General features: G+C 40.1%; 1 protein-coding gene across 2 annotated transcripts in view; it reads left to right on the top strand.

The window, feature by feature from the left end:
* zmat4a (zinc finger, matrin-type 4a) overlaps nucleotides 1-11522 on the top strand; it is a 109900-nt gene extending 98378 nt beyond the window's left edge. For both annotated transcript variants that reach the window (XM_047593083.1, XM_047593084.1), the window contains exon 7: nucleotides 8058-11522. In XM_047593083.1, coding sequence (XP_047449039.1) covers nucleotides 8058-8085 — 28 coding nt within the window. In that variant the 3' untranslated portion in view covers nucleotides 8086-11522. The remainder of the gene's footprint in view (nucleotides 1-8057) is intronic.
* Nucleotides 11523-20115: the final 8593 nt, after the last annotated feature.

The raw sequence follows: 20115 nt of genomic DNA, 5'->3' as shown, positions 1-20115 counted from the left end.
AATCTAGTAAATATTGATCTTTTTGGGGTAAAACTCCTTTGTGCTGGAGGAGACATATGAAACATTAGGCGATTAACTGGAATTCAGCGTCTGGGAATTGCTGTGCAGGCATTTCACTAATGTTTGTGTTGTTGTTGGACCAGAGCAAAGGACCGTATGATTCATCCACCAGGGGACCAAAAAAAATGGATTAACTATTGCCATCCATAATCCAAGATGGTACCATGTCTAAAAATACATAATAAGAAGGTTTTTACTGTATTTTTTTAGTCAGTATGGTGGCAAGACTCGGTAGATGACATGCCTGTGTGTAGGGTGCTGCTTCTGACTCATAATGTGCTCTCTGCTATGCAAGGAAGACATAATGTGCAATGCATATTGTATTGAGGAAGGCTAAATTCAGCTGTTTGACAAGTGTAGCAGTATTTACCCTGTTTAGCCCAAAGACAGGAAACAGAATAGTTTCTGCCCTGAAGTTTCAATTTATCACAAAGCGCATTGCCGTCACACACGTCCCTTTTAGAAGCATCCCTGCGGCAGCACACTTCAGATGTTTAGTTCACTTCTACTGTATATTGGATTGGGTGGTGTCTGTTGTGTGTATAATTTTTTGAAATCACATCATCCACCGTTCGCATGTGCTGTTATTAGTCAGCAAACCCACAACCAAACACCTATCAGTGCTGGGTTTTACATAATGTGTCATACAGCTTACAGCATAAATGCACAGTATTCTTCAAGGAAAATTCGTCTTTGTAATTGATTCCATGAGGTCTAGACATAGACATATATTACATATACGAAAGAAATCACTATCAAAACATTGCTATTCTAAAAGATCATTAACTCATATATCCATACAAATAATACTATAATTAATCCCTGGCTCCACTGAGCACCACAATGGTGACATTTTCATTAATGTTCATTGACTTATATGAATAGAACATTAAGTCTTTCTGAAGCTGTTTCCCCTTCAGATGCAGAGCACCCCACTGGGTTCCCTCATAAATGCATATTGAAATGTAGCTTTATCCTCACTAGAGAGGAAAACCGAAAAAAAAAAAAAAATACTCAAATGCTAACAGCTGAAGTAGCACCTTCGTTGTAACACTAATAAAAAAAAGAAACTGGAACGCAGTCAAACAATAGCAGCTCTTTGTCTGTCACACTGCAGCTCTGGCTAAACACACTGAAATATCAAAGTCTGCTACTGTGATCTGACGTTTACTTTAGATTTTCAAAAATGTGTCAGTGTCTGTCTTAATGGAATTTTACACAATGAACTCCATAATTAAAAAAAAAATATATATATATAAACTGGATGTTGTGTTTCAGTGAGTGGCTGTCCATTGACTTTAATTCACATCAATATTTGAGCAGCACAACAGTAAAGAAGTCCTCTGTGTGTCATTGACGGGTCTAGACCTGGAGTCTTACTTTAGTGTGATCTCAGGCATGAAGTCGATGCGAGAGGCTAACCTGGGGAGCAATCAGCCCCTCGGGGCGCTATCCTGCCCGCCGCAAATCACCATCAGCAGCAGCATGGTTCTTCCCTTCCATTCATGCAGGTTCAAACAAGTAAAACATGCGCATACAAATCACATCTTCAAAGCAGGAAAAAGCGCTCTCTAATAAGCCTTGACAGTTTCCCTCATTGCAATTCAGACAACATATTTACTCCGTGGTTTCAAAAGCGGGAGAGATTCAGCTGTCTTTTTCTGTACAGTATGCATAGGCTGGTACAGTTGTAGGACAGCTGAAATAGTCTGCTGATTATTTGGACATGGAAAGAAAATAACCTCTCGGGCATCTTTGAAAATCATCAGGCAGTTTGAAAGTCTGCCGTTAAAGTTTGCTTGTCGAGTTCAAAACTCTGTCAAAGACTTTCATCTTTCATCATTCTGTCACGTTATGAGTCACTGTAACTGTAAGTAAACAGACCCATGAAAAGCGTGGTGGCCAATCGTTACTATCGAGTTACTGAATATGATGACTTTCACTTACAGCAACTTCATCCAACATAGAAAATGGAAAGAGAAGTTGTGGATAATGACTGTGAGCACCTACGTTTCTGAAGGTGGTGGAGGGCTAAATATTGAGTGCGTACAGTGCATTGTGTGCTGAAGCAGAAAACAGCCAGCGCTGAGGCTGGGGGGAATTGTCTGTGCCCATATTTTCCCACCACTCATCTGCCGTGTAATGGCTCTATGATTTACAATAGCGCACAGTGGGGGCTCTGCAAAGGATCGGGCCATTTTTACACTGTGCACCCATTAGCTGCTCAGTGGAAAGATTTTTCAAAACCGCACTTTAATGTGCACATGGTAGGCGGGTATCGATGACAAGAGCAGCTCCGAGGCATGACAATCATCACGAGCTGGGAAGGACAAAGGACAAAAGAAGCAACTCCACAAAGAGAGGCCGTCATGGATTTTATTATTCATCCTCATTTCCCCAGATCATCAAGTCCTTAATTAATTCCCCTGTGCACAGGCAGATAACTCAGGGACTGGCTGCAGAGCAGCCAATTGTCAACCTCCAAGTGGGGCAAGTGCTTGTCAGCTTACCTGCTTTTGTCTTCTCTTTCTTTCCCTTTCTACTGTTGATAGTTTCCCTGGGGCCCGCTGCTAGCTGAGATGCCAACCCTCATTCAGTTTATTTACTGTCGGAGGGTAATCAAATATTCACTTTGTTTCCTGTTGAATGTTACTGGCTGGAAATCGTCCACCGCAGCTGAAGAAGGCCACATAGATGAATGGTATTTGAGCGACTGTTATCTAACAATAGCAGGTGCCTGTTTGGCCAGTCCTCCTCCTTCAGTCAGTCCAGACCAACACATTTTCATTTTAATTTGTTCATACATTCATGACCATCAGAGGAAAATTCTTCACCTTTCCCTTAATTCTTACTTTGACATCACCAGTTAAATATCCCTTGAAATATATCTTCTAACTTTTCCTCTTGTCTCACCCTTGAGGTTTGCATTCATGGTAAAATGTGAATTGCCTCCATGATTTTATGGTCTTCACAGTCATGTGTCTATTATATATATATTTACAAGTCTAATATCCTGTAAATGATGTATGTTAAGATAAAATTTGACCACTTACACTACTTACTATGTTATTTATAGTAGGCTATACTTTCTTAGGCGGAGCAGTGATCCACTAAAACAGAACAACTGGGCTCGTGGGAGGCCAAATGTTCACAACTGTGCAGATGGCTTTTATGACATATATCTCCTTTGTGCTGTTGAAAGTAGCCTCAGCGGCCACTGAGATGTCCCTTGTGTCACTTATTATAAGGAACAAAACAAGGCAGTTATTATAAAAACTCTCACTTAGAAAAGCTTTTTTTTAAAATAAATGTTGGATTATCCAGTGTAAATCTCTCCAGCACTCCAGTATTGTCGAGTAAAATAGTTTCGGACAGGTGACTTCTTTCAACACAGGCGACCATAAGCTGCAGCACAGTCAGAGCAAGCAAGACTGTTTATCATGAAGAGGGAATTAACTTCAAAGGGATTTGAATATGTCCATGTGGAATGTAGGCTTGAGGATGAATTATGCATGAAAAATGCTTCGCTAGAGTAATGTGCTGACACAATTTGTCACACGCCATAGGAATACATAAGTTGCAGAGTGGCCGTATTTGCGGAGCTGATGTGGTCAGGTCGTGTGGTCGCCCTGTGCCGTTGGACATTGTGCGGCTGTGTAACCTACACCACCTGCCCTGTGAATTACTTATGAGACCCTTTTTCAACTTGTGAAGAAAGCTACGAGCTTTCGAGCTAAACAGCAGCTTGAAAGATGTTACTGTTGACTTAAACCTCTGAAATTGTGAGTGTGCTGCATAGCACAGTTCTTGAAGGCTGGTTTAAAGCCATGTATCAGCTTCAAAGTCTTTGAAAGCCTGTCCGGCTGTCAGTGTGGGGAGGATGCGCATTTAAGCAGTGACGATTTCATGGTAAGGAAGAGGAAGCAGCAAGGATTTTTAGATATTCTGACAAAAATCTGCTTTCGGTCGGACTGAGTCCATTTGCACCAAGGTGTGTTGGAATTACTCCACTCTCCAAAGGGCTCATCATTAATGTGTGAGACATCATGCCGTGTAGGAAAGGAATTGTTAAATGACAGATGCTTCTACTCTGCCTCTCTCCAGAGGTGGTTAATAAAGAGACACAGCACCTAAATATGCAACAGTGCACATTAACTGCCACAGCACAGGTTCCTGTCAAGGCCATTTAAACTATGAGTCTTAACATGTCTACTCTGTTTGTACTGACTTAGTGACCCTCCAGTGACATTAGGTGCTTTCAAATAACTACTTGACTGGAGGTCATACGCAGGTCATGATCTTCTTTGGGCTAAATTGTGAATCTGAACGTTTGATTTGTTGTGACAGAATGTTCCCGTTGCCATGCATAAACCAATTAATATAATATTCTTCTTCCTCCTGCACCAAGCAACAGAAGCTTAAGAAATGGTAATCACTGTGCTTGTCACTAAGCCCTTTTGCTGTTCCAGTCTGAGTTTGACAAATGGTAAAAACAGCCATAAAATCTTATCTGTCTTTCTAACAGAAGCTGAAGTTTGGGAAGTTAGGAACTGAATTACATTAGCATGCGCATCCACAGTGGTCCTGCACTCTGTCCGGTATAACGTATGCTTGATTAGATGCACTAACTCTGTTCAAAGTAATTTTCACTTCAAACTAGACTTTGTTCAATTGCACCATCTCTACTTTCTCTGTTTCCCAAGCTGAAAATAATACACCTCTTGTCTAGAGGGATGGTTCAGTTATTGTAGCGCTGAAGTAATTATTTTTCTCCTGTGCTGTTGTGTTATGACATAAAGGAGGTGACACACCAAGCCGTTCATCGGTTATTTGTCGGGTGGTGTTGGTAGCCCTACTATTTGCAGTGTCTCCTGCGCTGTTCCCACAAGTCAGACCCCTGCCTGTTTTCAGCCAGTTCAGTTTGTTGAATGATATCACTCAGTTTGGCTGCTGACAAACCAATGCCCTCGAAGAGGAATGGATGTGACAAAAGTGAACTAATTATGATGCGCAGAATGTCCTACTTTTGAAGTGAGGTGAGGCCAACATGATACATGCATGGGTCACATACAGACAAGTGGGTCGAAATATCTCAGAAACAGCCATTCCTGTGGGAGGCTCTCAAATCTAGTTTAATGAAAATGCAAGCCGCAATTTGCAGTTATCTTACCTGTGTAAACTATAGACTGTATTAACACGGATGGAACGGCCCCTCAAAAGTGAAGCTAAAGCAAGTAGAGCTCCCCCTGGTGACTGGCTGCAGTATGGGTCATACGCTTCACCTCCTGCATGTTAGTGGATGGGACTTGGTCCCCTGAGAAAAAAAAATAAAAATAAGTACAGTGTATAATTCAACATTTCCTTGTAACTGATGGAGGTAGAACAGAGCTTAATATTAATTAAACACAAATGGTCGCGTGACAGCTGAGCAACCTGAGACTCAAATTAGATGGTACTATTTGCAGTCTGCAAGTAAACCTTTTTCACAAATCATTTTTGTAAAACAGGTGCCAGGTAAGTCTCAATAAGTACTCATAGCAGTGGTCCAAGAAACTATGAAGGGGTGGGTAATCTGCTGGAACAAGTCTGATCAACAGAGGCTCAAACTGTCAACCTAAGTGTCTTAAAGGCTCTCCTATAAATGTTTTGGTGCCTGAGTCTGTATGGCATGTTAAGAGATGCCACAGCAGGGTGGAGCTCTTTTGCTGCTGATTAAAGACCGGCAGGGTGGTCACGATGTCTTGGCTCAGTAGTATATAATTATTAAAACAAAAAAAAAAAAAATGGGTTACGGTAAGCAGTAAGTTCAAATACAGCACAAAATTGTATATTGGCCATCCCAAATAATGTCTCTACCAAATCCACAGTCTCATCCTTCATCAGTTTTTTATCTGTCAGAGAAGTTTGAAGCAAGCAGGATGCCAATACTGGAAAGAAAAGGAATAAAGAACAATTTTTGGCCTGGATGGAATGAATAAACAACACAATCTGCAAGTCAAGTTTTGAGAATGTGTTGACGGGTGCGTCTGACATTTTAAAGACGCTGGATATAGAAAAAAATACGTCTGCAGTCGAGATCAAACCTCTGACCAGCAGTTCTCATTAACTATGTTGCCACGCACACAAGAAGAATATGAGTTTCAGGGGCGGTATGCTCTCCAGGTGCAGTCTGTGAGATTGCTCACTGGTTTAATGAGGTACTAAATTAAACAAATAGAACTCTGCTCCCCACACTTTCAGATTGGAGGACTGTGTTTTAATTTAGGACCGCCAGCCGCATCAGCTGAAGTGAAATCTGTCTAAAAGAGCCGTAGATTGACTTCTTGAATGGGATCCTTTTGCTGTTTGTTTCATCTAGAGAGTTGTGAGAGGCGAGGAGATTCCAGCTAGTCATGAACGCGCTGCTGTAATCAAGGCAGGCTCATACATATGGATGATGCCAGGAATGTAAAGCACTGCAAATTAAAGCATACGACAAAAAGGAAGCAATCCATTAAGGCTTTATATATATTTATATACTTTCCATGCCACGCATATTAATATCACAGCCCATTCTCTATTTCCATCATAATGGTAAAGAGAGAGGGAATGTGTCACATCCATTGTGGTACCACCTCAGTGCTGCCATGGACGTTTCTGTAATATTCATTCTTTTTCAACTTTATAATTACAAGCAGTTTTGTTTGCCATCTGTATGCCCATGTGCTTGACAATACTAAAACCATACGAGTGAGTTGTACAGTTTTTGCTTGATTCAAAAGTTTTGTGTAGTACTGTAACGGTTAGAAGATCCAGAGGTTAAGGAAGGTTCAGTGCAAAATATTTTGTGTGTTGAAGTGTAAGAGTGGTTGCATGCGTTGGCGCTTTGTGTCACATTCAGGTTTCCAGTAAAATAAGCATGGCAGTTTGTTGTGTGAAGCAGTTGTTGTGTCCCGCTGCGTTTTCTGCTTTTACAGTGAAGGCTGTGATTACTCTGCTTGGTTCACCTGAAGACAACACGCAATTCCCACGGCACTGACAGAGGAAGACACATTGTTTATGTGCAGCACAAATAAAGCAACAAAAACAGTGCCGGCCGTCAATCCGTCATGTTTCCGCCCCCAGTTACACTGTCACAATGTAGCCCCACTGGGGGACACCGCAGGAAGCCTCAAGATTTATTTCCATCTGTGCTATTAAACCACGGATGCACTGCTGGTGCCGTTCATAATGTGTGAGAGACAAACTGCCACTGGCTTGTTTTCACTCCATCCTCAGTGGACGTAGAGAGCCTGTGAGCATTCAGTCCTGTGATAAACTCATAAGATGAGGTCTGGGTCCAGTGTGCTGGATCAGCACATGACCAACATGTTAAAAAATAACACACACACACAGTGAAGGATGCTTCTGTATGCAACATATTTCTGTTTTTTTATCAGGCAACATTTGCCAATATGTAGAATTATAATTTTCACTCCATTGCAATAGCTTCTGGTATTTTGCTTCTTTTGAGAATTAGGGATCGAAACTCTAAATAACAGTGATAAAAACTAAATGAGTCGCCTTTTTACTCAAATGTAAATCAGTCTTGAAACTACTGGGAAAACTTTTTTTTTTTTTTAATCCTCTGGGGTTATTTAATATTATGTTCCACTAGAAAATGAACAATCTATTTTGCTGATATTCGCTATTATTAAATGCTCTATACCTGCAAGCGTCTGGGTCAAATTACATGAAACTGAATTGATGAATTTAACGATATTACCAGGAATCAAAGCTTGACTATTACAGCTGATGTCAGGAACGTCACATAAATGTAAATAAACTGACTCAATAGATTGAAATGCAGTATACGTGAGTATGAAAAATGTCAAAAGATTTTGGTTGAAGTTAAAATAATTTTTGTTTAAGGTTAGTTTGATGGGTAGTTGTTAAAATTTTTGCCATGTGCTGCTTCAGCTCCATGCAGAGAATAACTCCGTAGTAAACCTTTCCTCTCTGTCTCTCTCCTCCAACAGTCTGAAGAATCAGATATGTGTCCAGTGAGCGTGGCGTTGACGATGAAAACCAACTACTGGATTGATGTCAGACAAGCTGTGATCAGCTTGCCCTGCTTTTTCTGCCTCTGCCCCGCTCTCACTCTCCCCTCAACTTCATTTCAGTTTCTCTTTCTCTTTCTGTCTCTTTCTTTCTCTCTTTCTGTCCTGGATTTTCACTCTGTCCGCTTTGGCCGCCCTGACAAGGAGGAAAACAAAGAGATTTGTTTTCAACACTCTAGCATTGCATATGCTCTCTATATCTGTCACAGTTGAAACAGTTCCTCTGCATTGCTGGCCACTCATAAATCACTGACCTTTGACATTCCACTGAAGCTGTATACAGTGTTTTGTTTTGTTTTGTTTTATTTATTTTTTTTAAATCCACTGACAGTCTGAGAGCGTTAAAGTGGATCCAATGCACAGCAGCCTTTCTAAAAATGCATGGACGAACTTGCTTTATTTTTCGCGGGACGCAGTATGTGGAATTTTGTAGTAAGATGAATTTTGAATTGGGAGTATAATGTTCTGTTTTCTTTTACTTGAATGAAACATGCATATTTATTTGTAATGAAAAGTAAATGATGTACATTATTTAGCATTATGGGCTTTATTTTATTATTATAATTTGTAGCTTTATTTTATGTGTCACTGTCACTCTCTTTGCCCTCACATTCTGTATGGTACACACAGTGTAAAGCTTTTGCTGCATACTTTCTGGCAGTGTAACTAAATCCCTGTGCAGCTTAAAAGGGGTTGATGGCAATAATTGACACTGGTGGGATTCTTACTATGTTGTAAAGGTATCTTTATATGGGCTCTGGTAGTCCAGAAAAACGGATAACATATGTCTGCATCTACACAGGAAATGTATCTTTTAATTATAAAAATAACTTTTTTTTTTTTTTTTTTTTACACCTTTAAACATTGATTTTCCTATTTTCATTTCCCATATTAGTAATAACTTCACCCTCACCAAGTTAATTGATGAGCCCTAGTAACACGACCAAGAAGAAATACAATGTGGCAAGAAACACAGACAATAACCAAGGTCATGTAAAATCCTCCAAGTTAATCAAGTTCACGTGTGAGGAAACAAAAAAAAAAAATACAAGTCAAATTTAATTGATTGCTCCAGCTTAATCCATGCAGTTCTGCATTATCTTCCAGGTGACGGCGGGTCAAGCAAAGTAGTCCAGATATTTTTCTTCCCATCTCTCAGCTCCCTGTGTCTTTCCCAGGCCAGTTAGGCTATATTGCCTTTAGCAGGTTCCAGGTTTCCACCAGTATCTCCGTCCATGTGTACTCCTTTTAAGTTAAAAGTGGCTTCCACTCCAAATGACTGAGCTCTCCATTTTACTAAAGGCTGAATTATTCTCCCGTGGAGACACACTTACACACGTCTGGAAACCTGCACTGAGAAGGGTGTTGCAGGCAACCGTAAGTTACAGATGCAGTCAGAGCTTCCAACCCTCCCACCGACATGTAGTGTGAGGCTGTGTAAGCTTTATTTGTTGATCCTATTCTTGTATGCAAGAAATACATGTTTGAAAAGCAAATGTAAATAGTGTACAGGGAAGTATAACAAAGGAGCCAGGTAATAGTCTACAAAAGACCCATATGTGTCTGTAGTGTCAATCTTTCAAGCCTGTTATGTGAGAATTTTATCCTCACTCGTGACCACCTTCTATTGTTGGGGAAACTTATTATTAATCAAGTCCTTTTTCCAGTAGAATAGTAACACCTCAGATTCTGTAGTGCTAATAGCCATCTATGATAATATTAATATTAAAACATCCACTTTGGTCACTGGAGATCGTAGCCTGGTGATCTGGTTAACAAAATGGTGGAGTATGTTCGACAGAAGTGCTTGTCAGATGGTTGAAGAGTGTCTGATATTCCCTTGTTCCACAGGAAGCAAGGAGGGCTGCATTACACAAGTTCTGTAACATTACAATGCAGTCACACAAAACTGATCATGTGGAAGTGAATATTAGGAACTGCTTTAATCAAAGGTTTCCTTGTACATGGTTAGTTTGTAGGAAATACACATGTGTTCCTGCCCCGGCTGTGCCTTCAGACTTCGTTTAAACCCAAACACGGTTTTCAAACTGACTTCTTGGTTCCAATTTATTTTGACCATTGAAGTGTCTGATTGTCTGACCATTCATGTTTCTTGCCCCAATGCAATTTTCTGCCAAAGTGACCCTAGATCTAAGAGCAGAGCACATTACTTTGGTGAGGACATTGTTCTCACATGGTGACATAAATTACACCCAATACATCAGACATTTGATCCGAGTTGAGATGGGCCACAATCTAAACTCAATAGGCAGATTTTTCATCGTCTCAACAGATGTCAAACACAACCTCTTCTTGCAAGTTAAAGACTGGATTTGTCTTTTACTGTGTAATGCAGCATATACAGTCTATTCTATGTGATCGGTGTTATAGGTTTAGAAATATTTCCTTTCATTTCAGTATGGTCTTCATCTCAGGGAGGTGTAAGTGGTTGCTTTTGTGAAATTTAACACTGCTGCAGAGAGTTGAACATTCGCACGTACCGAATCCATTCCACTATGGAGCCTTGTAGAATGTGTCGGTAGATAAGGTGCAAAGGACTAAACCATAACTAATGGTTTCACAGATGAATATTATTATTATTATTGTGGAGTGTTTTAAAGGATAATCCAGCTTTATATACTGTATACCTATATATATATATATACTATTATTTGAAGCTTATGTAGCAGTCTTCTTTCTTACATGTCATGTTAAGAAATTAAAGATGTTGACTTTAAAAGCCAGTATTGTATAAATAAAAACTAGGAGGTAAACTATACATGAATAATCTAGTACTGTTGTGATCAGATTAAGTTGTAATTGCTATCTGTTTACAGTATAAGTAATTTCACCTACTGTCATTTTCAGTGCTGTGTCAACTGCAGACCTGTGTTTGATTCAAATGTAGCTTTGACTTGTTAAAGCATTTTGTTTTGCAGAGACCTCTTAATTTATTGACAGCTGAAACCACTTGAACATTGACCTGGAGATTTGTACCGAGAAAGAGAAGAACAAGCATCATTAAGCGCCATGGATTGAAAACTGAAAGAACTGTAGCTGGCTGATGTCAGAGCCGCCAGCTGATGGGAGCGACTCCACCGTCTACGACATTGACAATTTGTAGAAATGTGTTTTTTTAATATTGCAAATAAGACGTGCACGAATAATTTGTTATCGCAAGAAAACGAAAAAAAGAAAAAAAAACTCCACTGAACTGCTTTGCTCACCCTGAGTGATATCATCTCTGACCAAATGTTGCTTTGGATCAGTCATTTCTCCTTCATCACAGGACGTCCACCTCTCATACACCCTCTAGTCCTCTTGTGCTCTGGGTTATGTGCTCTATTGTGTCTCAGAAAAGAATAAAAGACACTTGCAACTACAGTTGTTTTGTCTTTGTCTTCGGTTTGTTCAGAATAAATGTACTGTCTATGCTCGTATGTGTAATAAGTTCTAGTTATTGTTCATCTGCTATATGCTGATTTTAAGAAGGCGGAAGACAAAAGCAGTTTACAATCACCAGCGCCAAGGGAATAATGTTCTCAGACCTTGTTCAAATGACATATGTTTTTAATTTGTAGTTTTTTACATTTTGCTATGAACATTGACAATCAAAGTGGTCAAACAGTAAAAGATTTCAAACAGAGAAATCTTTGGTTTACAGCTACATTCTGTTGTACATGAGACACTAAACTGTATCTGAATGTACTTCAAATAAATCCAGGTTTGGATTAACAGAAAATCATGACTTGGTAGTTTAGGGTATCTATCTCCAATAGGTGCCCACTGCGCAAAGTGACGTCTACACGGCGTCTTTTCCGAGTCATTTTTGCACGTCTGATTCAGGTTACCTGAAAGTGCAGACTGTTACTACAGGTGACGTCTTTTTTTGATGTCTACTGAACGTCCATTCATGATGTCTACAGTGCGTCCCGAGCTTGTACGATACCAGTCACCACCATTCTCTCTGAAGTGATTTTGATTATTCTTTTTTTCTCATGAAGAATGGGTATCTGTTAATAAAACAGTTAAACCAAAGTATCTTCTTTATATGGCCCTGTTTGTGAGGTTCATTGGTGATTCTAAATTGGTCATCTGTGTCTCTGTGCCCTACCATAGACTGGCGATCTGTCCAGGGTGAACCCTCCTGCCTTTTTTTGATTACTGGAATAGAGTCAGGTGTTGGAGGGATGTTGACCATGCCAGCTGCCAGTCACACCGCCACAGTCTTGTAGGGTCACCTTTGACTTCAAGAAGCTGATCTCTACTTGTATAAGGATACCCATCTCGGGTTAGGGTTAGGCCCTGCCTGGCTCACTTCTTGCTTGTGTTCACAGAAAGCCCTCTCCATCAAGATCTGTTCTTTTATTAAATGCCTGACCACCAATCCAATCATCATGTCCTGCCTTTGGTTTCAGTCGCCAGCCATAAATCCTGACAGGTTGCTGCTGAACCTTGACAAAACTATAACTGATCAATACTAATTAAAAATCTTGTATGTTACATGTTGTTTACATTTGTGAATGCACCTCAGTGACCACTGCCTCATTAACCCCACAGAGCACTCTCTACATTATTCCCAAGAGACAACTACATTGACCATTTTCACAATAACTTTTCCCCTAATGGGACTACTGAACATGTGTAATGTCACTGACATAAGGATGATCTTAGTCAGAAGTAGATGTGTCACATTTCCAGTCCTCTGCATGCTTCTTCCATTCACTTCTGCATAGCTCATTTCATTACTTTCCTTTTTTCCCAGAGAAACGTTCCAGCAGTGCCAGGCTTCGCTGAGTCCTGACCCATGAAGATAGATTATTCTAATTAAGCTATGCAGACAACAGTGGCCCATCAGGAAGCAAGACTCATTAATTCACTCTTTCGAAATTTAAATAATAGAATGTAAATGGGAAAGGGTCCCAAATTGGTTTCTGCATGAGGAGGCGTGTCGGGAAAAGAAGCCGAAGTGTTCCTGAAGTATCTCTGCCGACCTCTAAAGGGTCGTTCAGATTCCCTTAACACAAGAGGCTCAGACTGCACTGATCACTTTGTTAATGACACTTTTTAAAACTGAGCCATCGATCAAATAGTGAGCAGATCATAGGGCTGCAGCGATAAGTCCGGGACAGCTCCTTTTTTAACAGATTTTCCTCTAGTTTATTGCAATAAACACAAGCGCACACAGTATTCTACTGTAACCTTCTGACAGCCCACACTATATCTGACCTATCAAGTGTAGTTTCCAGAGATGGAATCAGATCATCTCTAATGTTCTACCTGAGCGTGATAAGAGCAAAGGAGAGGCTTGAAAACATGTGAGCACAAGAGATTTGTGGGTGTGCGTGCTGTTCGGTCCCAACCTTTAAGGGAAGAGGAGCAGAGTAATTCTGAGGAGGCTGAGTATGAAATCTTTATTCCTTTTTCCATCTCATGCTCTCACATTGTGCATGTTTAAGCCACGATAGAGAATGAACATAAGGTCTGCGAAAAGAAGGCCTTCAGATCTGGGACAAAACCCAACCTATCCACTGCAAGTCCCTTATGGATTCCTACTATGCATACAAAATATGAGCAATTGCCTCTTTTTCAGTTCTGAAGGAATTAGGGAGTGAGTTAAGTAGCTTTGCTGGAGCACTGTGTGCCAGTGGCAGAGTGAGAACAATCCAAGGGAAAATGTGCAGACTCTATATTCCATACACATCTTCACTGCAGTGCTGAAGCAAACTACATAACAGCATGGTTTTAGGTTGGGTGGTACTGAACAATAAGACAAACAAAGAATTAAACTGAAGGTTAGCTCATGCTGTAATACATATTTTATCGTTTATAACTTCAGGAACATGTTTGCCTTAAATTATTGAATAAATTCCTTCTTCATTGGGACATGAATTTGCCGTGCCTCATTCAAATCAAAACACAACGAACTAAGGGAAGCGGAGCACAAATGGGTTGTTTTGGCTTAAACCATATGAATCACAAAGGTAATGGGCTGGAAATTGCCAATGTCTTAAGATTCAAACCTTTTAGATAGCTCAGAATTAGATATTAGTGGTCTTGTCAAAGCTGCATTTGAAAAAAAAAAACTGCCGGGAGAAAAAAAAAACTTTTTAAACATAGGAAAGCTCCTAATGATTTATGAAGTTTACTCATCAGTGCTTGTATTTTGTGCTTCTAGTTTTTCAAAAAATAAAAATTAAAAATTAAAATCCTGGTGGTGGTAAACTAGTTACAGCAGCCCTGAGGCAGACTGATGGAAACATGGCTGCCTCTCAGACCACCAGACACAACAGACCAGGGACAGGGCGGAACCAGTTTAATTCTTTGAAACTTGTTACCTTACTTTTTAGTACAATAACTTATTTATCTGCGTCAAAATAAGTTTCAAGTTCTGCTAACTGAATACGCCTCTATGTTTCATTTAGACCAATGTGTTAAATTAAGTTATCAACTCATCATAATGTTTGTTTGCTTTTTTTTGTGCAGGAAAAGCTCTTGATTTTGAGCTGAACTTACTAACCCCCTGAATTACTTTTTAGAGTTTAACAAACTGTTCAGACTTGAACAGAACCTAACCATTGCATTTTTTGTTGCTAATGTCACTCATGATTCTGGGTTGGACCATAACCAAACATTAATTATCTTCAAAAGATAAAGCTCCTTTGTGTCTCCTCGTACTGTATGTCAAATAAATGATTTGTATTTAATTATGCAGTAAATATATACCTAAAATATAATGCATACACATTAATACATGTTAAATCTTCCCTGCATGCAGTGTGCAAAGTTACCCGTATATCCATTTGCACATCTCATTACACCCATGATCATTGAGTTTATTATAGCACTGTGTCCTGATTGGCAGACTTCTACTGTAGCACTGGCTCTAATTCATTATATATAGAATATTTAGCGCTTATTGCATCAAACCACTAAAGCCTCTTCTTGGAGGAAACGAAATTCTCTCTCTGCATACAAAGTGGATGAAAGTTATCAGAGAAAGTAATGAACACAAATCAATTTTTAATGGTACATTAATAAATTATTTTTTTTGCCTCCTAATTTCCTGAGGCTAAAATGCAGCCCCCTTATACTTTCCCGCAGCCGTCTGCGAGCTCTGTTCTCATTACCGGAGCGAATTTTACATATGATACGCAGGAAGAGGGAAAGAGTGTGCTGCACACACAGCACATACACAAAAGCATGAAGAGGCGGTACATGAGTTCAGACGTGTACGCACCCACATAAATGCGGAATACGCAGAAGAAAAGCCCTTCTGAAGAAAGGTTAGCCACTTCCTCATTTTAACAACAACACATGATCAAAAAAAAAAAAAGATTTAGCTTCAAATACACATACTTTGATCTTCCTTCTCATGATATATCACCGGCTGAGATGCTTGTGGCAGCATTACCTTCACCCTGAGAAGGGTTGATTATTTGGCCTTGAAATGTTGCTGGTGTGACTAAAGAAAATAGTCTGGAGGTAATGGAAAGAGATCAGTGTACTGCATGATATGTGAAAACACATTCCCTAAATTTTAATAAAGGATTCTCAACACATACTTGTTTAATGATTTATTTATTTTCTGTAGGACAGTGCTAGTCTTTAAACCAGCGGGTCCACCAAAATTTTGCAGCAGGAAGTTGGTCTGGGGTCAATTTGTTTGACTCTTAGTGTTGTATTTTATTTTTTTTTTACAACAAAATGCCTCTGATTAGTTGTAGGACAAACCCCATAATGAAATCCCAAAGGAGTGTTACCAGGCTCATATTCTGATACTCCTCAAATTACTCATATTATACTCACTCGACATCAGGCTTGAGCAATACTGAAGATGACAAAACTATGAAATAAAGCATTTGGATGTATGTAGTAAGCAAAACTTATTGTTCAAATATTGTGGGGTCACCGGTTCAGTCCCCAACAATTCCTTCTTCTTCCTTGGGCAGCTATCATTTGAGTGTTTTTGTAATAATATAAAACTAGTCAGTTTGCTTTGAGCTCTAAGTATCATGTTGACCAGTCAGTGATCTTGTGACGGTAACAACACGGACGCCTGATGACCAAAGATGAAGCTCACACTATTGTGACATGCAAAATATGTAAGTCAGTCTTGAAATACAACAAAAGCTCTACTGCATTGCACATTCACCTGAAAAGGCAGCCAGTAACAGAGGAACGGCCCCAATCCTCTGGACAGGAGTCAGTTGACAACTTCACCAGATGCCCTGAGGTAACAGAGAGAAGGAGGCTGCAGATACACAACTTGCTGTTGAATTTCAGTGCCAAAGTTGTTAGACCTTAGCTTCAGAAAAATACTTCATTTTTTATTAACTTGGCGTCACTATCCCACTCTGCAACACACTGTGGACCACACTGAAATGCTACTGATGGTGCTGAATTGCAGCCTGTTTACAGGCTAGACATATCTGCAGCTCACAATATGTAGCACATGAGCTCTCTGTTCTCTGCATATACAGAATGTTCAGGTCAAGAATATAGATTTAATTGCTGAAAAGCATTATCTTCTACTGTTTTTTGATTACTGTCTACATCTGTGACTAGTCGGTGTCAACTTGACTTTCATCACATATCAGTCTCATAAAAATCTGAACTTGTGCAACCCCTACATTCTACAGCTATGACTGCTGTCTACTCTGTATCTCTGCAAGTGGTCTCACACTTGCGTTTGAGCTGCTGTTTCCACCACTGTTAATCCACTGTTGGCATAAACTGATCTTGCAACAACAAGAATGACTCTGCAGACCTCATTGTGTGACACTGATATTGCTTCAAATGTGCCCAGTGTGCACCAGTGCACAAGAAGCCGCGCCATTTCCTACGACACATGAGTTGCTGATAAAATATACAGAAAGGGGAATAGATGAGCAGGCTGTCTTATGCACTTTGCTCTTGCATGGTTGGACTCTTACATTATGTCTGGAGGGAATTCACGCTTGTCAAGGTATATCAGTCTACATATCAATCATGTTCCACGGGTGCCTCCATGACATGCAATATCATTTTATTTTATGAAAAGTGTTATTTGATGAGTGAAATGACTTTAGCTTGAAGCTGCCTTGATTGCTTAGTTTCAGTATCTCCAAATGAGGCCCCTTTGATGACAGTAAGATAAAGAGTTCACTGTTTCCTTAGAAACAGGCAACCAGCAGGATGCTGAAGCACAGTGTGATACTCGCATCCATACAGAGAATTTGATGAATCCAATCATAATGTTTTGGTAGGAAGAATTCTTAATGTCCTCCTACAGACAACATGTAAAATTATCTGCCAATCAAACAATCTGCATCACACTGAACATTAACAAAACACTGATTGGCAGTTTTAATCAGGTGAAAATCAGCCATATAATCAAGGCATATTAATTGAATTATTTTCAATCAAAGATGAGAATAAAAAACAAGAAGGAAGGCAAACTATGTTTTCCCATCCTCCAGTCTGTAGTCCTGAAGGGGTCTGGGCTTGTCAGAGCAGTTTAGTGTTGCAGGTGGGTTTCATGTGCCTGTGCGTGTCTGTGTTTGTGTGAGACATGACAGGCTACGGTTTGAGCAGCATTCTTGTGGCTGCATGGCACGCTACGCTTTAATGTGTCCTACACAAGTGACATCCAGTGAAACAACCTGCAGCACAATGACCTCCTGACACACACACACTCATGAACACACATGCATACCTTTTCTGGGGAAACATCAAGCCAAACCCCTTCAAATCAGCATATAGGATCTGGGAGTCACTACGGTCACTTTGATCCTTAAAATTGTGTCGTTCACAGACAATATATCAATATCATTGTGTGTGTGACTGATCATTATATCAATGCTTGATATAATTTTCATTGATTTGTTCAAACTCTTTGTTTGCCCATGGTCCTGGTCATGGTCATGGTCATGCCCTGCCGTTATCCGCACCTACCTGAATGAACAATTCTCCAACCTGCCTACCTCTTATATTCTCAAACATGTAACACAACTACCCGGTTGGCCTTAGGCAGATGGGTCCCTCCAAATGAGCTGGGTTCTGCTCAAGGTTTCTTCCTGTTAAAAAGGAGTTGTTGTTTTTTTGCCACCGTCTCCTTCAGGCTTGCTCTGGAGGATTTTGTAAACATACAACCAGGCATATGGAAATACAAGCTATAATGAGGACATAAGACAGATTTTGGCTCAGGCTATGGGAGTTCAAAAAATCCTACCCGGGTTGCTCTCTAATCTCAAACTTGCACTCACCACAGGATTTGAAAATAATAATGCAATATACACTGTAGAATATTGTTTAGATTATTGTGAGAGGCTGGGAAGAGCCTGGATCCACCACTTCATTGGAAACAGTGGTGCAACAACTTGGTCTTAATCTACTGCTCTACACTCCTTTCTGGTAGGGGGCAGTAAAGCACCTGCATACTGTTTTACCAACCACCTATCAAACCAAAGCGAGTCATTAATCCTTTATAATAATTGCAATGAGAAAAAAGTGTGGGTGAAATAATGTTGGGGCACATGCATCCATTGGTGTGTCTATTCTTCAGAGAGAACTGGAGGGGATATTTAAACTGTCAGTTTTAATATCTGTCAGCATTAGTGTATGTGGGCTAAGGTTAGCCTGGAAGATGTCGGCCATTGCCTGTTCTAGACATGTTTCTTTCCTTGGCTGTTATAGAATTATAAACCTTAAAAATAGTGACATATTGGCACTAATGAATCTTGTGAGCCGTTTAGGAGGCTGAAGAGCAGATCTATAAACGCCGCGCATTACTGAATAATTTGGCCTGGATCTAAGCAAGGCACCAGTTAGTGGGAGGGGTGAAGTTGGTCTGAGTCAAGTATTAGTCGTAATTAAGCTTTTAGTTACAATAAAGTTAAAATATTGGCCTGATGGGGTCATTGGGAATCAACTTCTAGGAGTTTTCAAACTATCCCCTAATTTCATTTTGGTCTAAAGTAGTGAATTAAACAATAGAAAGAATTTCACCACAAATCACCATGTGTGCTGTCTCCAGCTATTATATAGCACATGCACGTGAATCTCAGAGGTTTTGAAAATGATTCATTATTCATTGTAGTCTTCTTGGATTTACATATCAATTGTCTGGCATTGTTTGTGATCGTCTAGAACCAGATATCAAGCGCTCTGGAGCCCAGTCAGTAACAGGCTCTCATTAATCAGCAACAAATGTTACCTATTCATAATTGATGGCCCTAAAGGGCAGCAGGATGGCCTTCCTCCCATTAGTACTCAATCTCGAGCCCCCAGACAGCTTGAAAACATTACTAGTGCAAAGCATCATGAATCCCTCAAGATTATTAAAATAGCAGAGCGATGGCAACAGGAGAAACATGACCTTTAGCTGTAGATAATTTGTTTCTGCTGCGTCTCATCTCACGAGCTGCTCCCCAGAGATTCATCAAGTGGTGGGTTAGATTACTGTCACATTTTCTCATACATGCACATGTGTGGGGTGGATAGATCACAACGAATTTGTCAGAATCACCTCCACTGACACATGTAACTGTTAATTTTATCTGATGCTGCGTCTGGTTAAATCTTTTGCAATCTGCCCATGTTAAGCAAGTTTAATTACATAATGCTGGATAGTATGTTGCATGTAGAGAAGCACGCGAGTGTTGGCAGCATCTTTGAGGGATTGAGGTAATGTATGTAAATTTGCCTGCTGTCCCATAAGCCAAGTCATGTATGTTTAATTAACGTTTTTTTTTTCTTTTGCTCGAAGGCTGTGTGTGTGTATGCGTGCGTTAGTGCAGGTAGACCTGGATTTCATGCTGCTCAAGTGCGTGCATGTACACATCAGGGAGGCGCAGCCCAGTGACATACACTGCTGACTTTATCAAAGATTTATTGACTACACTCATTAGGCACAAGCCTGTCTCATCTTGGCACATACCACCGATTCTTATAGTCACCCAATCCCCAGGAGCAACACGGAGGTCTGACCTTCTAA

Source organism: Mugil cephalus, chromosome 8 (assembly GCF_022458985.1).
Source record: "Mugil cephalus isolate CIBA_MC_2020 chromosome 8, CIBA_Mcephalus_1.1, whole genome shotgun sequence".
NCBI classification, from domain to species: Eukaryota; Metazoa; Chordata; class Actinopteri; order Mugiliformes; family Mugilidae; genus Mugil; species Mugil cephalus.
The sequence above is the reverse complement of the archived record's forward strand: the minus strand, read 5'-3'. Positions and strand labels throughout refer to the sequence as shown.